The 27,967-nt window shown below is 38.4% G+C and overlaps 3 protein-coding genes across 3 annotated transcripts; 1 reads left to right on the plus strand and 2 right to left on the minus strand.

Moving 5' to 3' along the window:
* Positions 1-1,181: 1,181 nt before the first annotated feature.
* LOC107569721 (midkine-B-like) lies at positions 1,182-4,007 on the plus strand. The gene is made up of 4 exons (XM_016255868.1): positions 1,182-1,287; positions 3,281-3,360; positions 3,443-3,610; positions 3,718-4,007. The coding sequence occupies exons 2-4, from the start codon at positions 3,282-3,284 to the stop codon at positions 3,912-3,914; spliced, it is 444 nt and encodes a 147-aa protein (XP_016111354.1). The 5' UTR covers positions 1,182-1,287; position 3,281; the 3' UTR covers positions 3,915-4,007.
* Positions 4,008-4,735: 728 nt separating this feature from the next.
* Positions 4,736-6,852, minus strand: LOC107569698 (muscarinic acetylcholine receptor M4-like). The gene is made up of 2 exons (XM_016255835.1): positions 6,772-6,852; positions 4,736-6,554 (listed from the first exon to the last, which is right to left on the minus strand). The coding sequence occupies exons 1-2, from the start codon at positions 6,824-6,826 to the stop codon at positions 5,224-5,226; spliced, it is 1,386 nt and encodes a 461-aa protein (XP_016111321.1). The 5' UTR covers positions 6,827-6,852; the 3' UTR covers positions 4,736-5,223.
* Positions 6,853-7,680: 828 nt separating this feature from the next.
* LOC107569709 (activating molecule in BECN1-regulated autophagy protein 1-like) lies at positions 7,681-26,637 on the minus strand. Its single transcript, XM_016255845.1, has 19 exons — positions 26,368-26,637; positions 25,336-25,552; positions 24,224-24,282; positions 23,929-24,112; positions 23,517-23,689; positions 23,338-23,404; positions 21,766-23,231; positions 21,342-21,428; positions 21,062-21,244; positions 20,827-20,907; positions 17,957-18,057; positions 17,672-17,782; positions 17,319-17,507; positions 17,054-17,208; positions 16,717-16,856; positions 13,879-13,977; positions 13,598-13,797; positions 12,042-12,176; positions 7,681-10,954 (listed from the first exon to the last, which is right to left on the minus strand). The coding sequence occupies exons 2-19, from the start codon at positions 25,465-25,467 to the stop codon at positions 10,425-10,427; spliced, it is 4,092 nt and encodes a 1,363-aa protein (XP_016111331.1). The 5' UTR covers positions 25,468-25,552; positions 26,368-26,637; the 3' UTR covers positions 7,681-10,424.
* Positions 26,638-27,967: the final 1,330 nt, after the last annotated feature.

The raw sequence follows: 27,967 nt of genomic DNA on the forward strand, positions 1-27,967 counted from the left end.
TTAACCGCAGCTTATTTTAAGTTTGCTGGATAGTAAGTCAAAGAAACATTTCACACAAGCTCATCTGAATAGAGAATCCATGGTGAAATCATATAATGTAATATACAGATAGACTGGATTATTTATATAGCAGATTTCCTACACAATGGCAATTCAAAGCACTTAAAAACACACACAGGGACAGAATAAAAAAAATGATGAAATAAAAAAAAACTAGTTAAAAAAAATAATTGTAGGAAAATAGAAACAAAACAATACAAGATGTTTTAGATATTCTAAAGGGACAAGGTCCTAAAAACAAATCACATCAAATAAAAATAATAAAACAAAACCAGAGGAAACAAATAAAATACACAGCTAATAAAATAAGATTTTACATCCAGAAAGAGATTGCAAAAAATAGCAAAAAAGGATTATATAATGGTAGATGTTATTTATTTATACCACCAAGCATAAGTAGATGTGTATAAACAAAAGGTGACAAATATAAGAAAAACATTTATTAAATAAGAGAAATATATTTTCCTCATTTTGCATGATAATAATTTTGTATATTTATTTGTTTTATGTATCTATAATAGCAAAAAGCTCATTATATTATAGTACGTTGTTTATTTATTTACCAACATGCGTATAAAATGTGTAAAAAAGTATTAAATAAGTAAAAGAAATAATTACTGAAAAAAAGAAATGCCTTTCCATAATTTTGCATTATTAAAATTCGATTTATTTTGTTTTATGTATTTATAATTGCAAAAAAAGTATATAGTATATATATATAAGAAGTATATAGTAGTATATATATATATATATATACACATGTATATACTAGATTATTTATTTATTTATAGCAAGCATGTGTATAAAATGTGCCAAAAAAAGAAAAAGTTAATAAATAATAAGAAATGTATCAATTATTGTATTAATGCATTTCCATTTCGTCTCGCATTTTCATAATTTTGATTATTTATTTATTAATCTAGTAATTGCAAAAATGTTATTATATTATAGTAGATGTTATTTATTTTATTTTTACCAGCAAACATCTGAATAATTATACTGTGCAACAGGAAAGAGGAGAGATAGATAGATAGATAAATAGATAGATCGGGGGGGGGAGAGAGAGAGAGAGAGAGAGAGAGAGAGAGAGAGAGGGGGTGAGCGTAAGTGCACAGCTATGCGACCAGCTCAAACTAGTTCGGAGAAACACAAAGAGCAGCAGAGCTCATAGAGAGAGCTGAACACAGACACACGCTCACAGCACAGCATCATATTCACAGCAATAAGGCAAGTACATCATCACCATCATAACCCAACAGCTCCTATTATTAAACTGCAGTCGATGTGTTTCACGACGCTGCGCGTTTGAATTATAGCCTACTAGTGGGTGATAAATAATGCAAATATCTATATTATTTATTTTGATATGCTTATATTATCATTTTTATCTGCGTTTAAGTGCGATAATAGGACGTGTGCATATATATAATGTATTGGGTGTGTTTATGATGTGTTACAGTAGTATGACATGATATAGCCTATGTAAGAAAGGCGTATGGACGCACCGTCAATAAAGAGTTTAATTTAAAGCACGTTTTTACGATTTTTTTTGGACTATAAAATGCATAAATTACGTTTAATATCAGAATAATCCATGAGTTTAGAATAACAGCGTCAGTATTAGATTTAATTGGACGGCGACACTATAGCTATCGCTAATTAAATTGAATATAATTGTTTATTATAGTTGATTTAATGGCGGATGTCGCTTTAAACAGTTGCATTCATGCTGTAATAGAGTCGTGGAGTTTGTGTTTGCGTGCGCAAGGGCGCTTTAACGCTGTCAGGGATAATGATGCTCTGTGAAGTGCCAAAGAGGACCAGCTGCCAGCAACTGCTGACCCACTTCTCCACATCAGAACCATCAGGCCTTGCGATTTCATCCCGACGGAACACAAAGCTCCAGATGCGAGAGAGCCTGTGGTTGGGGAGTCCAGCGGTCGACGGTGAACTTTGTGCTCCTTGAGGAAGTTTTCAAAATGTCCAGTTCTGCATTTATCAAAGGCAGCATCCCACGTCCCCTCTTGCATCAACAGAGCGGGTTTTGTCCTCCATTGCAAATAGGCTTACATTCAAAGGAGTCGATCGGAGGCCAACCCCTCCTCCTCAAGACACAGCATGGGATCTGTGTTCGGGCCCTTTCAGAGAGGGAAGCAAAACGGGCGAGATCCTGCTTTGTTCGGAGCCAGTGAATCAGGCTCCTCTATGGCCCAGCTGAAGGTCTTTGAGGACTTGGCCTCTCTCTCCGTGGAGGCTGAGGAGAGGAGAGGAGGGGAGGTGGGGGACCCCTGCCGACCGCTGTTTCTCCTCACACAAAAAGTCCGACCCCGAGGAGCCCTTCACATTTATGAGTGACTGAAGAATGGAGCCGTGCCGTGGGCTGCGCCTTGAAAGAAGCCTGTTTTAATGGAGGCAGGAAAAGAATGAAAAGGAGAAGTGCTGTGTGCTTTTTTTCTTGCGAGAAAGAGGAACATATAGAGAGGCTCTTTTATGGAGTCACACACAGCGAGCTGCTAGGATGGCGGAGGATATTATCACCGTGTCTTTAATTTAGACGGTACAAACAAAACATTCATATCTGATGTGCAATTATCTGACTTTATCGGTTTTGGTTTTTCTGAGGACCTTTGATGATTAGTTATCGGTTTAGCAGAATTAATCGGTTTGCAGTGAAACATTAATTAAACAAATTAAACCAACCTAGAAAACAACAAAAGGACAAAATATAATTAATATATCAAACTTGAATGTTTTTGAGCAGCATAAATACAACCAAATACAACATAATATATATTTATGTTGGTGTATGCATGTATATATATATATATATATATGTAAAATATTAAATACATATAGCATATAATATAGTGCAAGAACTCACATAAACAGATATGATTATGGACACCTGGTTGGATGCTGTCCTCTACGTTTTTGATAATTGATTTAAAGCAGAGATCAAATGAAATATAACTATTAGATTAAAACTTAAAAATGTAAAAGATAATTAGAAATGTTGCCCTGGCAGGTAATAGAAATAATTGTAACTAAAATAACTAGAATTGAAATTAAATAAAGCTAAATAGAAATATATATATATATATATATATATATATAAAATAGTAAATAACAAATATTAAATATAAAAAAATATAAAAATGACAAAAGCACATTACAAGCACATAATTGAACTGAAATTAATGTCAGCTATATTTTTTCCCAGAATGCGGAGTTTATTCTCTATAGCACTTGTGCTGCTGGTGGTGTTGATGATCACCGTGGAAGCCAGTATGAAGAAAAAAGGTTCTTTTTTTCCAATTAAAATGATGCACTGCACATTCCTTTGGTGTGGTACCATTAATAATAATTCTCTATTTTGTGACAGAAAAGGGCAAAGAGCCCAAAGCAGATGCTGAGTGCAGTGAATGGCAGTATGGGAAATGCGTGCCCAACAGCGGCGACTGCGGCGCTGGCATTCGGGAGGCGACCTGCAACGAACAGACAAAGAAAACCAAGTGCAAAGTCCCATGCAACTGGAAGAAAGACTTTGGCGGTAAGGAGTTTTACCATGTATGAATACGTCGAATGCATGTCTGGATGTGAATCAAAGAAAAATATATTTAGACAGGCCATTCATTCTAGTTTGTTCTTGGTTTTTAGCTGACTGCAAGTACAAGTTTGGTCGCTGGGCCGAATGTGACACTACTACAGGAACCAGAAGCAGGTCTGGGACATTGAAGAAGGCACTGTTCAACGCTGAATGCCAGACCACCATTAAAGTGTCCAAACCTTGCACCCCAAAGACCCCCAAACCCAAGGGAGGCGAGAAGAAGAAAGGAAAAGGGAAGGAAAACTAACTTGAAGACCACCCCAACTGCCCAATTGCCCACTCAGTGGTACATTCCTATGTGACACTCCCAAATCCTCCAAAAGGTGAATGCTGAAAAAAACTGTAGCCCTACCTATTGTTTTTACGTCCACTTTCTTCGTTTTGTAATTAGTAAATGTATGCGTCTATGCTGTTGTAATTTGATCTCTGTAGCGAATTTTTAAATTGTAATTGACTTTGCATGTATAAAACAGGCCGCAGCAAATCTGTTGTCTAACAAGTTGTCTTTACTAAAGAGAAAAACTGCCGAGACCCTAATTATGCCCCTAAATGAAAGCATTTGTAAATTACAACAAAACGAATGAAAACTATTTCTGTACGTTTATAACATGTAAGCTGAATGCTTAAACGAACATCGCTCCTGGAAGCAACGGCCTATATAAAGTATCTGTTTATAAATGTTTATGTTTTTAGATTTGATGGATGTACAATCAAATTTACAACACTAACTGATTACTTCTACAGGTTGTGAATAAATGAAAGTGTATTTTCAATAATACTTCCTGGTGCTTTTTTAAAAACACATTTATTGTTCAAGACAAACTTAGGAATTACTTTATGATGTCAAATAGATTGTGCTAAATTCGGCACATGCAATTTTAATGATGTGATAACATTAATTTTCACTCGTAACACTATAGAACTTGACAATGTTGATAAGAATGCAAGTATGATTTACACAATTTTGTTTGTTTTTTTACCAATTTATTGTGCAAACAATAATAGTCTTACAAACTGTAACTTAAAAACAAACAAACAAAAAAAAAACTTTCCAATGTGCCACACAATTCGTAGAACAAATGCAATAATAGTGCCCTGATGAATATTAAATTACAAACGTTTATTTTTACTTTTCACTTTGGTTAAACACCATCACACTCACCAAAAATATGAATCGAGGTGTTTTGTAAGTTGATTTACATATATGCATTTGCAAACTTAATGACTTTCCGATACATTTAATGCATACAACATTAGCAACAGGATAAATACTTCACTTTATTTACACTTTTGGCTCTAGTAAACCAGCATCATGCTCACAAAATAAGAATCAGTGTCTTCTCTAAACTATCGCACTGATTTACACAAACTGTTGGCGTAAGAATACATTCGCAAACAACAATATCAGCAACATGATAAACATCAATAACGTCAACCAACTTCACTTTTTTTCACTTTTGGCTCTAGTAAAACAGCTTCACAGTCACGAAACATTTGAGCGAATCAGGTTCCTCGTTGGTTCGCTAGGAGTCCTTGATAAGAGAATGAAGTCCGACTCATTTTGATGTCAGATTTCTGAACTTGCACATCAACAGTCGTTTAAACGTTCTTTTGAAGGTGGCGTTACAGAGCGCGTAGCACACTGGATTTACCGTGCTGTTGACGTAGCACATAAAGTAACCCACCATCCACAGAATTTCAGGGACACACCAGCGGCAGAAGGTACCAATCAGAACCATAACACTATAAGGCGTCCAAGTTACAATGAAGGCCAATAGAACGGCAAGGACGGTCTTCGTCACCTTCCTTTCTCTATGAGCCTTCCGTCTGGCATTCTTGGAGACAACCTTGGATGCTTGACTTTGAACCTGAATGGTAGTATGGTTTTGAAGACAGTGAGGTTGCATTGTCCTGCTAGTTTCTGCACACCCTGTCAAGGTCTTCGGTCTCGAGGTTTCTGCATCCAGCCCCTGGTCTTCCGCAGAGGCATTAGGACTTGAATCCAAGAAGTAGTCCGTTTTGCTGAACTCTACAGAAGGAAGGCGTTTCGTTCTAATGAGCATTGAATCTTGTTTAAATGAGCATGTTTCACTGGGTTTAATGGAAATCACTAGGTCAGGGTTTGCGGTTGACGTTCCTCCACTTGCCTTAGACGGTTCAAGCAGGTTTGCGAATTCAGGCTTCAGCTTATGAACCCGTCTCTGACTGGCCAGGGATATCCGTGTGTACAGTATCATCATTATCACAACGGGAATGTAGAACGCTGGGATGGTGGTTGCCAGGGTTACGGCAGGGTTGTCGAGGAGCAGGATATAACATTGTCCCTCCGGGACCTTGCTCCTGTCCCTCCCAGCCTGCCAAAGCAGGATGGCTGGAGCCCAGAGAAGCAGAGACTGTAACCAAGCCGCAGCAATCATCACCCCAGCCCACCTTGCGGTACGTTTGGCTGGGTAACTCAGAGGCCGGGTTACACAGAAGTACCGGTCAAAGCAGATCAGCAGGAGGTTCATCACAGAGGCGTTACTCACCACGTAATCCACAACCAACCACAAATCGCACATCTGCGGTCCCAAAGGCCAATACCCCTTTACGGCGTACACAATGTAGAGATTCATGGAGAAAACACCGACGATAAGGTCCGAACAAGCAAGACTAAAAAGGAAGTAGTTGTTGATGGTTCGGAGATTGCGGTTGACTTTGATTGAAAGCAGAACCAGGACGTTGCCCAGGACTGTTAGCAGGCTGATGCAGCTAGTGATAAGTATGATGACGACCACCCCTACAGTCCCGAACGAACGACGTGGTCTTCCCAACACCAAATATGATTCTTCGGGCAAGGGACTCTGCATGCTGCTGTTGAGCATGATGGAGGAACTTGTGGAGGAACCTGCGACAAGAAAACGGAAATTGATCAGAAATCAAGATGTAAAGAAGTGTTTAACTTGACGTATGAGCAAACAACTTGAAATTGAACTCTACAGACAGTATATACACTACACTTTTAATGCTAAAATACACAACTCTAACTGGTTGTACATAGAAATGAAGCTATAAATTAGACAAAACAAATTATGACCCTAACATGATCCAATCAGCAAACTTACCGTTGAAAACGAACGATTCAAAGTCCCTCGAAAAAACGACAGATCCAGTCTCCATGATCTGCTGCTCAATCTGAACGAGAGAACAACTGGGAGGACTTTTAATTCCTCAAACAGTAACACCCATCCTCACCTTCCGAATACATAACCAGGAACAAGTCATCCATCCTCTTAGGGCTGTATCAATACACTAAATTTACTGGAAGATGATCAAAGTAGTGTGGAACGATCATATTACTGCTGAATTCCTCCTAGATTCGTGCTGCCTTTTTAAAGCATGTATGTTTAATGCAGTTCCTGTCATCTAAAGAGGAAGGCAGCAGTTACACAACAGATGGAATCTAATTACCTGACCTATAATGAAGCTCCACAGCTGTTTCACATGTTTTTAATTTTATTATGATTCTATTTTAACATTTTAAATATCACACATACTACAACAAATCACAGATGTTTACATGGATAAAAGTTGTAATGAGGATGCAGGGACCTGAGTAAGTTTCATGAAAACACTGCAATATATAAGATAATGAGAAGAAACTTGAAGACAATTAAACTGACAAATAAGCACATTTTCCTCAATTTTTTATGACCACATTTTGTTACAGATCTTTTATTTATTTATTTTAAATTGCGACCATTTTCAGGGAGAATGTGGGAAAAATGTGACTAACTCATGAAAATTATCATTATTATTTTTGAAATATGCTAAATAATAATAAAAATATAATTTGGGGAAAATTAGGTAGGTATTAGTCCAGGTATATTTGTTTTGCTAATGTCAAAGTTTTTTTGTTTTTTTTTGTAATTCCCATTATTCTGTCATGTTTGTCATCGCTGTAGTACAGTATTTTACTGCATATTTTTTTAAATGAATAAAATACTTAATTTAACAAATAAAAAACAACTGAATTAATTTCCATATTCCCATTTTATTAAAACTCTCATAATCGTCATTACCACAGGATCTTTGGTGTCCCACGAAATTCTTTTACAACACCTAATCCTCATTTTCACTAAATAAAGAACCAACTACACATTTATGGTAAATCATAACAACACATCCCTCTTGTTTGGTCAGGAGAGAAATTTGAATTCTGGTCTTTTCCACCATCATGACTTACCGCTACGGTACCGATCCAGCAGTGAGAGCATATACATAACCACACATCCAACAAGAACACAATTACAGCTTTAAAATGTCACACTTTCTGTCACCATCAGCTATTCTCGTCTGAACAAATGAATTGTCAGGAGGCCTACAAATCTAAAACAAACCCTGCATGAAATTACTTCATAAAAATAAGGTGTGCATATGGCCAGAAATGAGTAAAATCAGGAAAAGATGCGTCATTGATGGAGAATAACGTAAAAAGGTCCTTCGCTCTTATCATAGAAGCTTTTTAAAAAAAATCAGGATTGCATTTGTCATTCACACAAAGGGTAAAATAAATAATCGAAATGACAGCCAACACAACCAGACTTCAGATTTACCAATATTTCTACCAATAACTAAAACACTCAACGGTCAAAAGGCTTATGAAGAAGCTATTCTGGTTTTGTCGCACCTCAGAACGGCTTTTGTGGTTCAGTAAGGAGAAGATTCCCCAAGGCACTGAACTCATGGAAAAACGTCAAAGGGTATGTGGTTTCTGAGAGGTTCCTCAGCTGCCATTATTTGCGATGAGACCACAATCCATCAGAATCTTACATCCAAAAACGTTCAAAACACAAACCATTCCTATTGGGGACGGTTTTTTTTTTTTGTCTCTTTTTACAAAAAGCTACTAATTCAAGCCAAGCAGCTAGAATAACAAAATCTTTTACACAAATAAAAGCCGAGGGAGATAACTATATAAATGCTTGTTAACGAAAGGCCTGTGCATATGCAAATGCACTGACAACTCAAATCACTAGAGTTGACCAATCGTACACGAGAATCTAATCAAGCACAATAGAGCACACAAGGCAAGTATGTCATAAAAAAAAACCAAACCCCACCCTGAAATATGGATTTAAGTTTTTTTCCCCACGATTTATCATCTCTACATTTACAATGCTACATTTATAATAAAACACTCTAGGTTTAGTGGCAGACACTCACAGACATACACATCCACACATTCAGACAGTGCCCGTCGTCAGTGACTCAGCAGTGTGCGCGCATATATGGGCATCTCTCTCTCCTAAGTGTCCAGTGCCCAAGAAATACTCTATTATGGGATATTCAAGTGTGATTATCAGTCATAATCCAGATTTATGATAGAGATATGTCTGGTTTATTGTCTGTAACGCTGTTCTCGGGGCAGTTCGGAAGGACAAAAGGGTGCTTAAAGTGCAATCACTTGCCATTTGTCGCTTGCGCATCATAGAGGCTTGTTGTGATTGGTAGAATGGAACAGTTGGCCAATCAGATGATTTGAGGTGAATTAATGGCGAATTGGCTAAATTGCTCAAAAAGTGTTGCATTTGATGCATGAAAATGATCTGGCACAATCATTTTAATGGTCTTATGTCATTTCTGAGTATTAAGGTATTTCTGGGAAATCGCATCAGTAGGATTAGTAAATGCATCGTGTTAAATTGCAACAATAAACACGAATTGACTCATACACTCAAGTTAAAGGTCACAAATGTATAAAAGCCCAATAAAACCCGCTCAGCGTACCAAAATGTCACTTGATGCGCATGTGCGTTCTACAGCCTACATGCTCATTTGCTTAAGCCCCGCCTTCTGCATTCAGCCCGCCTCCTCATATAAAAGCTCTGGAATTGGACACACATGCAGATATGAGAGATCTGAACCAGCTTGAGGGTTCCTGAACTGCTTTTTTTTTTTATCTGACAGACAATTACAGACGACATGCTTTCAGAAGTGTATTTTTCAAACGACAGATAAATAAATTCAAATTAAAAACCATCATAAAATTCGCCATCTGGAAGTTTAGTGGGATATTCCAGTCTGAGAACTTCAAGGCAGACGTTGTTCTATATACTGATCAATCTACCGAATGACTTGACCACTGAAAGTCCCTTTATCGCACACAAAAAACAATCACGTCAAGCATAATCTCTGAATTTGAACGCAAAAACCGTTAGAGGATGCTGTGAGAGTTAGTGTTTCGCTGTGAAGAGTCTGTACGGTTTTACAGTTCCTCAAACCATAATGTCATGCAGACATAGGAATCGCAGCCACGTCTGGCACTTCGATTGGCTGATCATTTTTCCTGGAGCTTGAAAGAGTGGTTAACTACAACCATGTAATTCCGTACTGCAGTAGGGGAAGGATTCAAGTATGTTGCCCTTTCTCGCATGGAATGATAAAATGTCTGAGACTCAACCTTGAAAGGAAGAAAAATTATAACCTAAGTGCAAAGCGCAAGTGCAATAATGATGCTTCCCCAAAGCGAGAATCTGTTTTTTTGACAGAAAAGGTGAGGCTGACGTCTCCCGGTTAGGGAGATGCCATGAAAAACTTGGCACTCTTTCAATCCTAAATAAGGCCAGAGTGGGAGGAGTCAGAACTGAGGCGAGAAGTTCAGTGGCTCCGCCCTAAATGCTATGTTCTATGTGTAACAAAGCATCCACCATGAAATGCTCCAGCACTATGCAGACCAGTTTTGAGATGTTCGTCTCTGTGAAAACCAGACTTAGGACTATCTGCCGTACAGGTCATCAGGGTAATCTCGGCTCCGGCTTTCACTGTAGCTGTTGCTATGGTCATTGTTATTGTTGTTGCTATGGTTGGACATATTCAAACCGCTCGTGGATGGGTGGTGCTGCACATCATCAACTTGACGATCGCCAAACAAGTCCATCTCAACAATAGGAGATGCCCTCGCAACCTCAGAACGAGTTGTATACGGTGATGGAAGTGGGACACTGCTCGACCCTGAAGGCCCAGGAGCTTCTATTGAGTCTACTAAGGGTTCAGTGTGAAAAATAGTGGAAATACCGAGTCCAGCAGGCATCTCCGAGGTTGGATTTCCCACCCGAGTTGTCCTGACCGAGGTCTGAGAGCCACGGTGAATCCGATGACTGACCACGATGTTGTTTCCAAAGCCACCCATAGAGGCCATAGTAGTGCTGCGTTCCCGCTGGACCACGGCTGTCATTCCTCCTTCTGCGATTAGGCGGCGAATCCGAGACAGCGCGTCCTCTCCCGAGCTGGGCTCGGCTGCTGAGTCTATTAGGAAAAATCAGACAGAACAGTGAGATGCTCATTTCAGATAACAGCAAAACAAACAAAAGATTCAGATTGCGTTATAAATTCCTTCCTGTAGCACAAACAGTAAAGCACAGCGATAGCAACGCCAACGTCATGGGTTTGATTTCCAGGGAGAGCAAGAACTGATAAAAAGTATACTTTGAATGCAATGCAAGTTGATTTGTATAAAATAGTCTGCCAAATGCATGCACGTATATGTAAAAAAAACACAAAAATAAATAAAAAATCAGAAAATGGAAAGTTGTTTGTTTTATGGAAATCTATTCAGAAATTTCACTGGCTGCTATAGCGACTTGATGAAACGAGTTTTGCTATATTGCTTCATATATATGCACAAACATTAGCGGGCAGGATTACTTTATATTATTTATATAATTTTTATTTTTGTTGCTTGCTGACAAACCCTAGAACAATGCAAAAGCAGAATTAAGACAAGGAAGAACTTATTTATTTATTGAGTTCAATAACTCAGTTATTCAACTCAGTTTTAAGTAATGTGAATCTATAAAAATATTATTTTATAAATAATATTTTTTTGGGGTCGCATCAATCAAGTTTAAAAAGAAAAAGAAAAAGAATCACTTGAGATGAAGCACCTTTTGTTTTTGATGTATTAAATTCACTAGATTATTAAAAAAAAACAGGTTATTTAAAACTAAAATAAACCATATTTAAACTAAAAATATTATTGCATTGAATTTCCAGCAAAATTAATTATGTTGTGATCATGATATGAAATGAAATATACAGTGAAATAAGATTTTTTGTTAATGATAAAAAAACAACAACGTCTTAGCAAGTTATCTATTAACTCCCCATGTGTGCACACTGGGTCCCCCATTAAATCAAGAAAACAAGGGCGCAGATTTAATTAGACCAGCTAACAGCAGGTAATAAAGCACTTGAAACAGTAATAACTGTGTAAAGCCCTCAGCAGGACACAACACAGATCTCAGAGAGATCAGTTCAATCAATTTCACTACATTACCTGTGTCCGATGAGGGCGGAAGAGACAGGATGAGAAAAAGTGAGACAAAGCAGTTACCGTGATATGTGGCAGGCAAGTTGGTCCGGTTCAGCGATCCCTCTGAAACCGATGCCTGAACCGGTGTGTGCGACAGTGTGTGTGTCGTCTCTGAGTGTGTGTGTCTCTCAGTGCTGGTGCTGGCTGTCTGAACCGCTGCAAGAGTAACACATTTTGCAGCTCTTGAGTGGACATAATCATTATTACTTAACATGGTTTCAGAGAAATGAAATTATATATATATTATAGATATCTGTTAGAATCACTGTGGCCTTGAGCAAGACACTTCACCGCGGGGATTTTTTTTAACATTAGTGTCATTACATCTGGGCCATTTACTGCACATTGAAAATTAAAAATTATTTTGCTGGCAGCATAAAAATAAGACATCTTAATATGCGGCTATTAAGTATCCTAAAACTATTAATAAGTTCAATTTATTAAATTGAATTACTTAAAACAGTCCATTTCAATGAATCAAATCAAAATGATTCAATTCACTCAATGTTCATAGTAGAAAATCAAGTGAATGAGGTATTTCCATGCAGTAAAATCTTTTATTTGAGTAAAAATATATAGAAGATCTGAAGTTTAAGATCACATTTAATACTGTAAATACAAAAAAAAAAAAAAAAAAGGGTCAGGGTTTTAAAAAAATACAACGAAAGTTATGAAAAAATCTTTGGTGCATGTGTCATGAAATCATGAAAGCGTCAAACAAAATAAGAAATTATGTGTCAGAGTTTAGTTCATCTTCTCACTGAAATTGTTATTCTAATAGTATAATTTTTTAAATATATATTATACATATATAATATGATTTGTAGCAAAAAACTAAAGTTTTTGAACCCTGCTGAATATGTAGGGAAATACTGCTGCAAATAAATAAATAAACATATTGGACATTAAACATCATAGTTTATCATGTGAGAAGTAGGAAACTGCAAAATGATACAATCCATCAATCTTGCACACCAATGTAGGGCATCCGTTGAATCAGAGCATGGTCGATTATACAGTTTAGCATCATTATACAAAAACAGCTGATTATAGAATGGCCAATCAGAATCAAGTATTCCAAAGAACCATGCAGATCTCGGATTGTGCGTTTAAGACCAATAATACACCCAGACTTGACCAAATTACTAAATTCAACAACTTTTAAAAAAATACAACGAAAGTTATGAAAAAATCTTTGGTGCATGTGTCATGAAAGCAAAAAGGGGTCAAACAAAATAAGAAATTATGTGTCAGAGTTTAGTTCATCTTCTCACTGAAATTGTTATTCTAATAGTATAATTTTTTAAATATATATTATACATATATAATATGATTTGTAGCAAAAAACTAAAGTTTTTGAACCCTGCTGAATATGTAGGGAAATACTGCTTTTTAGCTTGTATGCATGTTATATTGGTGCATATTAATACAAATTATTACATATACTGATTTTATTAGTTTATAATCTAGTTTATTTAAAAAAAGACTTTTTAAACCAGTTTTTTTTTTACTGTATATTCTTGCGTTTAAAAAAAAAAGTGGATTTTATGCAAATTACATTTATACAAACGTCTTACTGTGTCTGGATGTGTGCGTGTTCTGGAAGGGGCTGGCTGAAGGATGTTCTCTCTCCGTCTGCGTCTCGGCATTCTGCAGTCGCACTACTGGTGTCTGCGTCCCCTGTGAGGTCACAGAAGGGGCGGCCTGACGCGGCTGCAGGCCAATAGCGTTCATAAGGCCCATGTCTCGGTCAAATCGCCAGCCGGACCTGCTGGTGCTGTAAGAAATAAACACAGATGAGCATTTCAGGATCTATGACTATGACAAGCTGTGACTTCAGATTCAGCTCATTTCTGACCCTGGGCGCTCCACTCCGCGGGTTCGGCTGCTGCTGCTGACAGTAAACAAAGAATCCGAGTTCAGATCCGGCGGACTGTCTCCATCACTGCGGAAATCACTGACAACAAAACAGATATTTTAGACTTCATTATCTTGTTTACACACCTAAGTAAATGACAACGTATGCTTCACATCAGGTTATTTATCACCCCGAAAGGATTCATTTTGCGATAATGGCTGGTTGATTATACATTATCCCACTTATTACACAGCTAAGTAGCAAATAAATAAATAAACACATTGGACATTAAACATCATAGTTTATCATGTGAGAAGTAGGAAACTGCAGAATGATACAATCCATCAATCTTGCACACCAATGTAGGGCATCCGTTGAATCAGAGCACGGTCGATTATACAGTTTAGCATCATTATACAAAAACAGCTGATTATAGAATGGCCAATCAGAATCAAGTATTCCAAAGAACCATGCAGATCTCGGATTGTGCGTTTAAGACCAATAATACACCCAGACTTGACCAAATTACTAAATTCAACAACTGAATTGCAAAGAACCAATGGAATTATTTTGACGTACTCCATCTGTCCGCATGGGCTGTGATCGGATTATAAACCCATCAGATTGGAGGAGAATTCCTTGAAATCGATGAGCTGCAGAAGTCATGGGGCGCAGGGGTAATGTGGCCTGTAACCTTGTTAAAAAACAATAATTGCTTCTTCCCAGTTGAACACCAGAGTTTCCTGCCACTAATGAAGAAGGTAATCTAATGAAAGGCGGCTTCAGGTAACATGGTGGTTTATCAAAAGTCCTCATATAGTCCACGTATCTGAAAACTGACACTGATCTGGGATCAGGAACTTGCTTGACTATTCAACTGTTGAAGATGAACTGCTGACAGACATATAATGAATCAACTCTCCGAGTCTTTGGCATGTTTAACTCAGCAAGTCAATATTGACACGGGCTCTGGAACACGTTTAGGGAAATTACTGGTTGTAAAAATGCGGTTTTCATTGCACTGATACACTGTGTTTGGTTTATCTGCAATTTCCATGGCTACTGTGCTTCACGGTGGCACTGGTTTTGTTTGTTTTGCTGGGTGGTGTGGCGTACTGGTAAAAGATCTGGGCTGGAAGCCATAAAGTTACTGGTACCATCCCAAGTAGAAGCGATTCACAAACTATCATTATCACTTGCTCTGTTGAAAAACCTAAGCTAGCTACAGAGGAAATATTTTAAGGCATCACAAGGCGCGTTTCCATTACCCTTTAAATTGCGAAAATTGAAATTGCGAATTGAAAATACGCCTAATGGAAACGCGTCAATTTCGCAAAAATGACCATATATCGCAAAAAAGTTTTTACGCTCGCATGAGGTGGTTTTTCAGGCAATGCGAAAAAGGATTAATTCGCAAAACTGCAATGGAAACGGCTTTCTCGCATTTACAGGTCACATGTCGTATGTAAAAAGTCATATGTTTATTCTTCAATATACTATAATCTCCAAGAAACACTTCATAAGTGGCCGCGCTCCAGTATAAGGGGCTTTCCCTACTATTAATACTTAGACAATTTACACTGCACACGTCTGCGGTGCAGTGTGACTCTGATACGGTCACTGAAGCTGATTACGGCCACTCAAAGCTTGTGTTAATGTTTTTATACAGTCTATGGTTTATTCCAGCCGTGCCACGTACGTTTCTGAAGCGGCTCTCTGTGCTGCTTCTGTAAAGATACACGCATAAGCCTCCTTTGAATAAATATAGCCAAAATCCGTCAAAATCCCACCAAAATCCGTTGCCGTGACTTATCGCGAGAGGCAAAAGGTTACGTTTTAGCCGCATAACATTGGTTAATGGAAACGCCGTCATTTCGCAATACTTTTTTTATCGACATTCAGAAAATATCGCCAAAGTTTTGCGCAAATCTGTAATGGAAACGCACCTACAGTCATGTTAAATATGAGAGAAATGGTGAATTTTTTATATTAATTAATCAAAAATATATGCCATCAACCACTGTTCAAAAGTATGGGGACAGTACTGTGTTTTGGAAAGCAATTAATACTTTTATTCAGAGGGATGCATTAAATAGATCAAAAGTAGTGAAGCCGTTTATAATGTTACAAAATATTTCTATTTCAAATAAATGCTGTACTTTTGAACTTTCTATTTATGGGGAAAATCCTGACAAAAAGTATCACAGAGTCCACAAAAATATTAAGCACAACTGTTTTCAACATTCTTGAGCAGGAAATCAGCATATTAGAATGATGGAGTAATGATGCTGAAAATTCAGCCTGACGTTATAGGAATAAATTAAATTTTAACATTTATTTTAAATTGTAATAATATATCTTATATATTATTGTATTAATAGCATTTTACCATATGCAGCCATGGCAAACACATGTATAGTACCAATAAAAATTGTTGCAGGTGATTATATTATCCAATATTTGTGTGATGCATTTTCATACTAGAATTTCATGCTATTAGCAATGACATGCTAACTCAAACTGTTAGAAATCAGTTATGAATCCTGTGTGCTTTGCGTGTTGCAATCTATGTAATTGGTCACTTATGAGATTCTAATTCAGTTAGGATGCTTCCTTAGCAGGCAGCTGCCTATGTAGACAATAAACAGCAAGGCAGTTCAGTAGGTTTTTGCAGCTATTGTTTCCTTAGGCATAATATTTTGTTCCTGTAATAAATATACTGTAATTTGCTATGGATAAAAACGTTCAGTTTTTACGATTTGATTAAGACATTCAAATTTGCTAAGGACTATGAATGTGGACCAGATGGTCTGTTGTTTTAGCTGGATGTTTACTTACACTGGCCTGCAGATGACCAGGTCACCTTTATTGGTTCCGTAGGCCAATCCCATGCCTGGCTCTGGAAGCCACCGGGCCGAGTTAATACTGACGTGTCTCCTCTGGTCTGGAGCCATGGGGTACACCACATTAAACATCATCTGCAGGATGCCAAGAGAAAGCAGATCATCAAACACAGAAAGCAGAAAAACAAAGGTTTAGTCAGTACTGTCTCACTTTTTATAGCTTATTAGCTTTGGTGGGTCTATGAAAAAAACTCACCTTAAACACCAGTTTGTGTAGTAAAATAAATTATATTTTACATTACTGCAGACATCTTTGATTTTCAAACTCTTACTCTAATGGAGGTCTCTCCTCCGTGTGGCTGCTGTAGACGAAACACTTGTGCCACCATGTGGTCGGTGGTGGGATGGAGCAGGATCCGTCTGGAGGCCAGTCCCACCATCACATAGCAGCCCAAGGGTGAAAGACTCACCGAGATCGCGTTTGGACCTGAAATGCAGGTTAAAAACAAATCTCAAAGAAGAATTTTTGAATGCTCAGGAATGGTCAGAGTGTTACTGCCTAAATGAGCTGCTGAGTTACTGTTCGACAACACTGACCAAATCTCTTGGTGTACAGCATTTCTCCCAGGTTATGGGGTGCGAGGGAGTACACGGCTAGGATGCCCTCATCCGCAAAACCACGCTGGCTGCTGGGAATGAACACGGCCAGCAGCTGCCCGTCTGCTGAAATATCACAGCTGGCATCGTTGTAGATCTTACAGTGAGGAACGAGCACATTCACAGTGGCTAAAATGAAAACAAGAAAAAAAATGTTTTCAATAAGATTAACAAACATTTTGTAGCTTCTGAAGAAGTTAAACAAGTGAAACAAGCTACCGATATTCCGATAATGTCTTGCTGATTATGTGTGCAAAAACAAAAAAACAATAATAATCAGAAGAATGTAGTACCATTACTGATCTCTGGAAGGTCAAACTTGGTGAAATCCCACCACTGCAGCCTATAGGTGGTATTGGCAATGTTACTGGCCACAGCTGACTGCCCATCACCTATAGATGCGCCTGCAACAGAGCATTATGGGTAGATCGATTTAATTCTCTTCAGTTTGTTCAAATTCACTATTCTTGTGTTTCTGACATTATGGGATAAAAATGATTGAAAGTGCTTCGTAAATTGAACAAAATAAGAAAGATGTGAAACGAAATGACAAGAAATAGAAAAACTGCAAGTTGTACCTGCTAATACTCGGTTAATGGAAGAGTGAGTGGCTAGGCCTGACTGACCCCTTTCATGGAAGAGTCCAGCGTAAGGCAAGTACTCTGGTAACAGGAACCTCCTTCAGACAAAAATACATATCAAGAAGGTATACATTAATAAAACATAACATGCATTATTAGTAGGGATGTTCATTTCGGTTATTTTTCCTAACCGACAACTGACGCTCGTTAACCGATTATTAACCGTTAACCGACAAGATTATTTTAAATTAGAATTGAATTAAATTAGAAAGTATAAGTGTCTGTGACCCGTTAAAAATACTAACATTTGTTTCCATGGGATTAATTTTACATGCGCAAAAAGCAGCAAACAGAACATGAGGATTCACATTGTCTTCATATCACATCTCGCACCTGCAGCGCTTCTGCGAGCAGAGAAAAACATAATAAAGCTAGGCTATATAACGAATAAATAGGCCCATACGAGAAATATATTTTTACTTAAATAATAAATTAAGAAAATGAAAGAACAATTGCAACAAGTAGCCTAGTATGCAGAATTTCGGTTCATTTTTGTGCTGCGCGAAAGGAAACCAGACGGCAGAAAGTGGCATCCTATTTTTCTTTAGGGTTACTTTACAAAAGCACAAAGATTTGTTTTTATTGTGAATGTACACAAATAAAGGCAAACCTTTTACAATTCCGATTATCTTTTTGACTAAAAGGAGCAGGCCTAGTTGCTTCCACTGTTAGAAGGAAAAAAATTCAAGTGATTGTGCTGGCGCCGCATGTGCGCACACAGTTAAGCATTGCTACCTTGACAATGCAGCCTGTTCATTATCATAATAAAATAGTCAGTCAAACATATGGGAAAAAAACACACTGCTCAGTTTAAATATGTAGTAAAATCTGTGCTGTTAAGTGTTATCACTGTACCGCCGTGATGTTATGAAAAACACTTTGTTTTACGTGGATATTGGAACGCGAGTGAAGTAGGCTACATAATAAATAATAATTTGCCATTCAAATACATCGCAAATATGGAAACATTTGATTTTGTGTCGAATGAGAGACCCAACATTGGTTTCAGTTTCGTTTTAGCCTAAATGAATTCGTTTTGGCTTGTCGTTTATATTGCTATAGCTTCGTATATTTTTAATTCTAGTTCTTTTCTAAATACTGTTAATTGAAAGGCTTTGTTGTGAAGTGAGGGGAACTAAAATAGCCTAGCTATGTTTACAGTGTTTATTATAATGTTTGTAAACATTTCGCGTCGGCATTAGGCCTATTTCTGAATGAAAGAATAAAATGCGACTTTTTTTTTTTACACAAATTTTTTTATACGTGTAGCGTATTTTAACCATGCAGCAAACCTTTTTAAATATTTTGATAAATTACTGAAAAAAAAAAAAACGAATAACTGATTGTATTAATCGGTCAAAATTCTTACGGTCGGTTAACGGTTAACCGGTTAAAATGAACATCCCTAAATTATTAGCACAAACATGTTAAAGAGGTCATATGATGCGATTTCATTTTTTCCTTTCTCTTTGGAGTGTTACAAGCTCTTGGTGCTTTTTCAGAGCGATGAGCTTTGTAAAAATCGACATGTTTCAAAAAGGCGGAGCATAGAGGAGATACAATAATGTACTGTATGTGGAAAATAATGTGTTTTTTATTTTACTTTAAACCGCATAAACACATTTCATTACACCAAATACACAAAATAATGTTCTTTTTAGCAGCATCATATGACCCCTTTAACAATTTTTTTTTCTGAAAAAGCTCAGATATCTGAATTAATTTATTAATTTATCTAAAGAAAGAAACCACCAAAAACAAAAATATCATCACAGAATGATATTACTGTATTTTTTTTTTTTACTCTTTACTCGGGACACTTAATATTGAAATGTTTATGGACAGTAAGATTTTTTTTTTTTTAAGAAATTAATACTTTTATTCAGCAAGGACGTATTAAGTTGATCACAAGTAACAGTAAAGACATGTATACTGTTACAAAAGATTTCTATTTCAAATAAATGCTGCTCTTTTGAACTTTGTTCATCAAAGAACCCTGAAAAATGGTTTACAATTTTCACAAAAATATTAAGCAACCGTTTTCATCACTGATGATAATAAGCATATCAGAATGATATCTGGAGGATCATGTGACACTGAAGACTCGAGTAATGAGGCTGGAAATTCAGCTTTGCATCACATGAATAAATTACATTTGCTCAGATATCTGAATTAATTTATTAATTTATCTAAAGAAAAAAACCCCCAAAAAAAAAAAATTCATCCAAAAATGAATTTACTTTTTTTTTTTTTTTTACTCTTTACTCGGGACACTTAATATTGAAATGTTTATGGACAGTAAGATTTTTTTTTTTTTTAAGAAATTAATACTTTTATTCAGCAAGGACGTATTAAGTTGATCACAAGTAACAGTAAAGACATGTATACTGTTACAAAAGATTTCTATTTCAAATAAATGCTGCTCTTTTGAACTTTGTTCATCAAAGAACCCTGAAAAATGGTTTACAATTTTCACAAAAATATTAAGCAACCGTTTTCATCACTGATGATAATAAGCATATCAGAATGATATCTGGAGGATCATGTGACACTGAAGACTCGAGTAATGAGGCTGGAAATTCAGCTTTGCATCACATGAATAAATTACATTTTAAAATATATTCAAACAGAAAACTGTTATTTTAAATAGTAATAATATTTCACAATATTACTGTTTTTACAGTATTTTTGATCAAATAAAAGCAGTCTTGGTGAGCCCAAGACTTCTCACAAAATACATTTTAAACAATAAACCTTTGAATAGTAGTTTATGACAGGCTATGTTAAACGTCACATATGACACTGACCGTGGGACAAAGCGCCCAAGAGAGGGGGCTGACATTCGAGCGTTGCGGGGCATTCTGTGTCTTGTCCTGTCTCCAGGCTCCCTGTGACCGAGAGCGAAAATAAATATTGAACACTTACTCAAAATCCAAAACCACTCGGATGAACAGAGGATTTACAAAACTGTAATTGCAATCGTACAGTAATAAAGATGTATGTATGTATGAGTGGGGATGCAATGAGTTTTATCAGACTCACTCGATGTCCTCATAGTCTCCATCACTGGCCTCTGGTGGCATGGAGGAGGGATTGTTTGACTGGCTGTCGGCTTGAGAGTTTGAGAGCGTCCGTAGGCGATTCTGTAGGGAACGCTGGCGTATGCTTTCTCTTCGAGACAGATACTGGATCATTCTCTGAGCATAGTAAGCAGCTGGAGACAGCCTGAGGAGATGTGGAAGAGGAAAAGAAAGGTCAAACTCTGAAGTTAAAGTCCAATAATCAGCTTTGATTTTGTACATATAGGCTTTCAAACAGGTACCTGGCAGGATCTGGGTATATGGGATGATCTCTGGAGCCAGACATATCATATCGAGAGAATGGAAACAGCGACGATTCCAACAACCTCCTGAGGCAATAGATGAGAAACAAATAAGTAACAGGAAAGACAAATGTAAAAGCACGTCACATTTACCATTGTTCAGGGATATTTGCAGACAAAATCCAGCCATTTCAATAGGAACCCACGTGAACGGGAACCTCACATAAGGGAAAAATATTTTCCATGCAGATTTCGCAACAGATTCAAGTCAGACATGCCAATTTACCATGTTTACCGGCAGAAATCTGCTTCGCTACACTATTGACAACAGACAATGGACCTTTTTTTGCCCGCAACATTTTACAGAAATTTCGCTAATCTGACCACACCTTAATAACCAAATTTAGTTCTTGTTCTTCCCCACCTCCTGAGTGAGTCCTCGTCCGGATTATCAACAGGCACCTCTGGGTTTAAGGCGTCTTGTGTTGCCTCAGAAGCAGCGCTTGCTGTTGGTTGCCGGTACACACTTTCCCACTGCCCCGTCTCCTGATTGTACACCAGACTCATAGGCTGCTGGCCCTGTAGACCAGAGGAGGCCTCACCCAACTCCATGGGCCTCATCTCAGGGGCCTGGGCCTCCACTCGTGCACCCTGACCTGGGTCCTCAAACGGAGGCACTGAAAGCGGCCATGATGGTCCGTCTTGTGAGGAAGAGGAAGAAGAGGTCTGACCAGAACGTTCCCAGCGCTGAGTGTCGTGGTTGAAGGTGAGGAGGTTGTGGCACGAACGGCAACGATTAGGGTGGTTTTGAGAGGGGCCAGCGACCGTGCCTCCGTTTCCAGTGCGGGAAGAGCCGTTGTGCGAAGGCCCAGGACGTTCTGTGTCCATACCACTGTTGAGGAGCTCCTGCATGGGTCCCGGTCCACCCGGCACCTCTCGGCTGCCACCGGGTCGCTCCAACTCCTGCATTCGCTCGTATTCCATAAAGTAACGGCTCAGGTTGCACTGCAGGACGTTGCGTATGGAGGCCGGGTTGTTGCGCTGGGTGTTGTCATAGAAGGGGTGATGGCCACTACTAGTGCCGTCGTTGGCTCGTCCACGGTTGGGTTCCGTGCCGGGCAGCACTAGGCCTCGCCCTTCTGTAGCAGACGTGTATATGGGTGATGAAGAGGAACCATCGGGGAACCTGTGCAGAGAGAGGAGATCCATAGAAGAGGAGCTTGTCCTAGGAGGGGGCACAATGCCCCTTCCGGCGCTGCTTTCCACCCCAATCGCACCTAACCCATGTTCATGTCCCGTGCTCAGCAGACTACCAGACCAATCAGCCCCAGGGAGACGCCCAGGGGCCTCAAGAGGACCAGGTGTTTGTGACCCCAAGGGATCAATAGTCCTAAGAGGCAAGAGTCCCCGATGCGCAGAGTTCCCTGCAGCCCCGCTGAACACGCTGCTAAAAGCAGACGGTCGGTCCGTGGAGGTGCAGGTCTGGCTAGGGGCGGGCGAGAAGGCAGAGGGGCCCAACTGAGTTTGCGGTTGAGGTGGATCCGAAGGCTGGAGGCCTGTCGGATTCTGCGTGAATAAGTTCCGCGAGGCAGCGCAGCGACTGCACAGACAGCCCAGACCCAAATGCTGCGTGCAGCCCTGTAAGGCAGGGCGGTCACCCGGTTCTGTCTGCACCGGGTACTGGAACCGAGGTATGCTGGGAGGCTCTCTGGGCTCTGGGGCGGGGCGGGACTGATCACCAACCTGTGCTCCAGAAGAGCGAGAGGACAAGATGTGCAGGAAATTGTGCAGGATTGGTGTCCGACGTACAGGTGGGGAGCGTAAAAGAGAACGTTGGCGGAACAAAGCCATCTCCATGCTGTCCATGGGGACATCAGAGTCATCGTCATTCTACAAAAACACAGTAAAACACTCATAAAATGACATTTGTAAAAGGAAAATGCACAGAGGAAAAAACAGAACAGCTATTTTGACAGGAAAAAAGGTTGTTTCTAACCTGCTGGTTGGATGGGTTCACAATAGCTGTTAAAAGATTATGACCCAGAGGGTCAAATCGCACCAACCTGGTCAAAAAATACAAATTTAGGATTAATTGTTTTAATGATTACTGGAAAGAAAATGGGTCCATTTTTATTTAGTTTTGACCACTATGAAATAACAGGATTGCTTCCACACCGGACACGTTCGGTCTCGCTGGCGGTCTTGACCACAGCAAAAGGTTCTGGTCGGCTCCAGTCCCAGAAGTGAAGTTCGTTGTTGGTGGCGATGAGCAGGAGCTGAGCTGTGGGGTGGAACGCTAGAGAAGCGATGGCAACATTACTCTCGGTGAACCAGCTTTCGCTACCACCCTGGGAATAGGGAAAATCATCCACAACAATCATTTAAACAGCAACGTTTGGGGTTCTAATGCCTAGTATATTATGTAGATGACTTGCAATTTGATCAGACCAGAAAAACCACCTTGAGCTGCTACCGAACGGTATTAAAATCAAACACAAAGTAGCTAACACACAACATAATGTTTGCAAAGGTGGAAGCTTCACACATATTGGGAATAACTAAAACACTAAACAAAACTGATGCTCACATGCAGGTCCCAAATGCGGACTTCTCCATCAAGGCACCCAGAGGCAACCAGGCCAGGGATGGTGGGGTGAAAGGTCACACACCAAGGTGTGCGTCGATGGCCCACTAAAGAGTGCAGGCACTTTCCTGTTTTCACATCGGTGATGTAGATGTTATGGTTGACGTGGGTTGAGGCCACAAGATTCCTAAAAAAGTAAAAAAAAAAGTAACTACAATCTCCGGAAGCAAGGGAAAACTTAAGTTATTTAGCATCTAGTGTTTTCTAATTTTTTTTTCTCTTAAAATTTAATTGTTACCTATCTGGACTGAAGGCCAGCAGGAAGGTCGATCGTGGATTATCCGGCAACTCTACTTTCTGTAGAAATAATTGAGACATATACATATTATATACATACATACAAACACACATATGTATATTTGCATACATATATTATTTGCAGGCATGATAATTTGGAAATTAAAGCTTTTACAGCATGGAGCCATAGTGAAATTTCAGGGTCAATCAAAGACTATAAAATAAAAATATAAATATATATAAAAATATAATTTAAAATAAATTATAACAATTAAGTTAACAATATTAACTGTTAGTTTAAAATAAATTAATCTAACAATTAAAATTCAAAATCTGCTAAAAATGCATGCAACGTAAAAATCAAACGATGTGGCAAGTTTGATGTGACAATTTTTTCAATGTACTGTACAAATTTTGAATTCAGCCTCTCAATAACTGTCAAATAATCTAATCTGTATATTTTATAACACACAAATAATGACCAAATTATTGCATTATTATTCTACATCTAAACAAGAACATTAATATTAAAGGGGTCATTTGATGCGATTTCAAGTTTTCCTTTCTCTTTGGAGTGTTACAAGCTGATTGTGCATAGATAAGATCCCCGAAGTTGCAAAGACTAAAGTCTCAAAACCAAAGAGATATTCTTTATCCTGTCACGCGACTCTGTTCCCCTTTCGGGCTCTGTCTTTACATTTATTTTGAAAGATGAAGCTCGCGATTATGGTAAGGGTGTGGTATGGTAACATTTCCGACGAGTGCTTGCGGTGTTCGGCCAATCACAATGCACTGGGTCAGCTGGCCAATCAGAGCAGACTGCGCTTGTCGGAAGGCGGGACTTTGTAGAAAACGAAGCGTTTGAGAGAGGCGGGACATAGAGGACCTACAATAATGTACAGTATTTGAAAAATAATGTGTTTTTTGAACATTAAAGCATGTCAACATATTCTGTTACACCAAATACACCAAATAATGATCTTTAAAAAAAGCATAATATGACCCCTTTAAGACATTATTCTGACTGTGATATCTTGAAATCGGTCTATATAGAAACGTCTGCTGACTGTAGGCCAGAGTGAATCATTAGAATCATTAAGGTTGATACCCTACCTGGCTCTGCCATTTCATCCAGCGCGTCCGGTCTTCCACCAGCTGCTGCAGGAGCTGCTGGGAGCCCAGCATGCGAGCTCCTCGCTCTCGACCCGACAGGATCAGCACAGAGTTTCTGTTCTGCACTGCCATTTTTCCCCTCTAGTGCTCCACGGCCCGGCCGGCCTTCCTTGCACACGGGCCGGACACTAACTCAGCAGCACGTCGGCCATGCAGACTAGTGGACAGACACAAAGGAATGAGCTTAAATCAACAAACAATAATCTATAGGTCAGTAAGAAACATCACTTATCAGCAATTCATTAAAAGGCAGAATACTTCTGAGACATCATTCACTGATAAAATAAAAATGATCAAGAGCAAGTTCATTCTCTGCATTTCAACACACAGAGACTTGCAAACTAAATGACAGCTGTCTGTACAAAACCAACTGATCATGCAACAAAACCCTTGATTCAAAGCTATAGGTGTATGCAATAAAAATGTATCTTCACTACAAACACAATAATCTGTTATAGGGCCCAGCAATCAAGTCCATGAAGCATCACTCTACCATCCTTTAGACAACAGATTTGCAAAAGTAAACCCTGTGGGTGATATTACACCAAACATTACCTTTGATTTAGTCATTTATAGACAGGTCAATAAGATTTGATGTTGCTGTGGACAATTAAAGCCCTATCAGATGCAGATGTGCTGAACCATGTAAACAAACAAGCCATTAAATCCACACAATGCCAGTGAAATCTTCATTCATATTTGATCAACAGCAAACCCCGGACCACAAAATATGCACATTAACAGTATTAATAAAGGCATTAAATTCGTTTTTTGGTCGTGCAACTAACAATAACTCACTGTCGTGCCTGCCCAAATATGGAAACTGAACTGAAGCTACTGTGTTAGCCACCATTTATTCGCTATAAACGTTTATTTACACATTTCTTAGTTCTAACAATCATATAACCACACATACACTATGATTGTATTGGAAAGCAGATTAAACAGCCAATTTATCGATATTTTACAGACCTGTTCTGTTGTGTTTGTCAGTGAAATGTCATCGAAGACGCTGTTAGCTTCTTAGCCTCTTAGCCGAGATGGATCGTTATTAAGCGACCTGGATTGACAACCCACCGATCCGAAGCGCCGAGCAGATTACATTCATGTCATTTAGGAGTATCTCAATCAAACCCGTCTGAATTAGCGGTACATTGAGAGATTGTATTGTAGTGGCTATCGGAGAAATGATGCTAGCTAACTGGTTTATGGGTAGCTCTGCGTAGGCAGGCATACTAATCGAGAGCGGACTGCATTGAACTACTTTAGGTCGGTTAATCGAATGCAGAGTGGATCGCCTCAGAAAAACGACAGGTAGATTGTGCGATTATTTGGGATTAATTTATTTTTATTCGCATGTTTTCATAATTTAGAAAGAAGAGTATTTTTAAGGTTTTAAGACATTTAAATTGTGTTTAAAGAAATTAAGTCAAAGTCCTTATGGCAGTACTAAGATACAGTGATTGTATCAGATCATAACACCATGGTATTTTGATATATCCATGTTTTCATAATTTAGAAAGAAGAGTATTTTTAAGGTTTTAAGACATTTAAATTCTTATGGCAGTACTAAGATACAGTGATTGTATCAGATCATAACACCATGGTATTTTGATATATGCCACAGCGATTAATGATTACCATATTCACGTGCCAGGGTTTTACATGATGGGACTCCAAGGTACTTCAAAGAATACCATAGCATTAATATGATATGTGCCATATGTGTCTATCAGTGCACTTTTTTGGTAGCAATGATTGTTCACAAAGTTTTAAAACAGCATAAATAGCACATTTATTTAAGCTTTAAATAAGTACATACTAAAAAGAAAACTATTCAAATTGTGCAACTGTATCAAATCACAAAGACCTATGATAGGATTGTGCTTTAAAATACAAAGATAAAATATTTCTAAAACATTTCTAATACAAAGCACTCATTTTACCATTATGCAACAATAATGACATTTTTACAGTATAACCTATTCATAGATTCATTAGTACACAATCATTAGTGTGACTACTCACATTTACTAATTGTATGCATCAAGATATAGTTATTTTATTTGAGAAAATCTGCTGTGCTTTCTTCAAAATCTGTGTAAATAACTGTGCATTGCTTCTTACATTCAAATATACCATGATATTTTGGAAATAAATATTTTAGGTGACTCCACATTCTCAAACAACTCTAGCTCTTCAGCAAGACACTTTTAAGTAATCAAGATGGATACAATATGAAACCCTTTTCACGTAAAGTAAAAATGCTTATTTAATTATTAATGCTCAGTTTACTTCATTCTCAAACATTAGTTCACATTTTTATATAAAATTGCCATCTGAGAAAGTCTAGTTGTGCTTGGCCCGGCCTCCTTTCAGGTAAGTCTTCCATCGTTTCACATAGTCCCTGAAAATGGGGGCACTGTCAATTGATGCAAGCAGTTGTAACTGGTTGATGTGCGTGGTGTGGTAGTCCCAGCGTGCTAAATTAGGGGCAACACCCAGGGTAAAGTGTCTTAGGTCATAAACCGTTCCAGAACCTGTGTCAAACAATGGCAACATGGCCTTGAGC

Source organism: Sinocyclocheilus grahami, unplaced genomic scaffold, assembly GCF_001515645.1.
Source record: "Sinocyclocheilus grahami isolate Dianchi unplaced genomic scaffold, SAMN03320097.WGS_v1.1 scaffold1374.1, whole genome shotgun sequence".
NCBI lineage: Eukaryota > Metazoa > Chordata > Actinopteri > Cypriniformes > Cyprinidae > Sinocyclocheilus > Sinocyclocheilus grahami.

Excerpts from the sequence above, each read along its gene's own strand:
- LOC107569698 (XM_016255835.1), bottom strand. The coding sequence starts at position 6,826 with ATGGAGACTGGATCTGTCGTTTTTTCGAGGGACTTTGAATCGTTCGTT. Across the intron at positions 6,555-6,771 it reads TGAATCGTTCGTTTTCAACG|GTTCCTCCACAAGTTCCTCC; the intron begins GTAAGTTTGCTG and ends TTCTTGTCGCAG.
- LOC107569709 (XM_016255845.1), bottom strand. The coding sequence starts at position 25,467 with ATGGCAGTGCAGAACAGAAACTCTGTGCTGATCCTGTCGGGTCGAGAG. Across the intron at positions 20,908-21,061 it reads GGAGACTATGAGGACATCGA|GGAGCCTGGAGACAGGACAA; the intron begins GTGAGTCTGATA and ends TCTCGGTCACAG. Across the intron at positions 13,978-16,716 it reads CTGGTCATCTGCAGGCCAGT|TGATTTCCGCAGTGATGGAG; the intron begins GTAAGTAAACAT and ends TTTTGTTGTCAG.
- LOC107569721 (XM_016255868.1), top strand. The coding sequence starts at position 3,282 with ATGCGGAGTTTATTCTCTATAGCACTTGTGCTGCTGGTGGTGTTGATG. Across the intron at positions 3,361-3,442 it reads AGCCAGTATGAAGAAAAAAG|AAAAGGGCAAAGAGCCCAAA; the intron begins GTTCTTTTTTTC and ends ATTTTGTGACAG. Across the intron at positions 3,611-3,717 it reads CTGGAAGAAAGACTTTGGCG|CTGACTGCAAGTACAAGTTT; the intron begins GTAAGGAGTTTT and ends CTTGGTTTTTAG.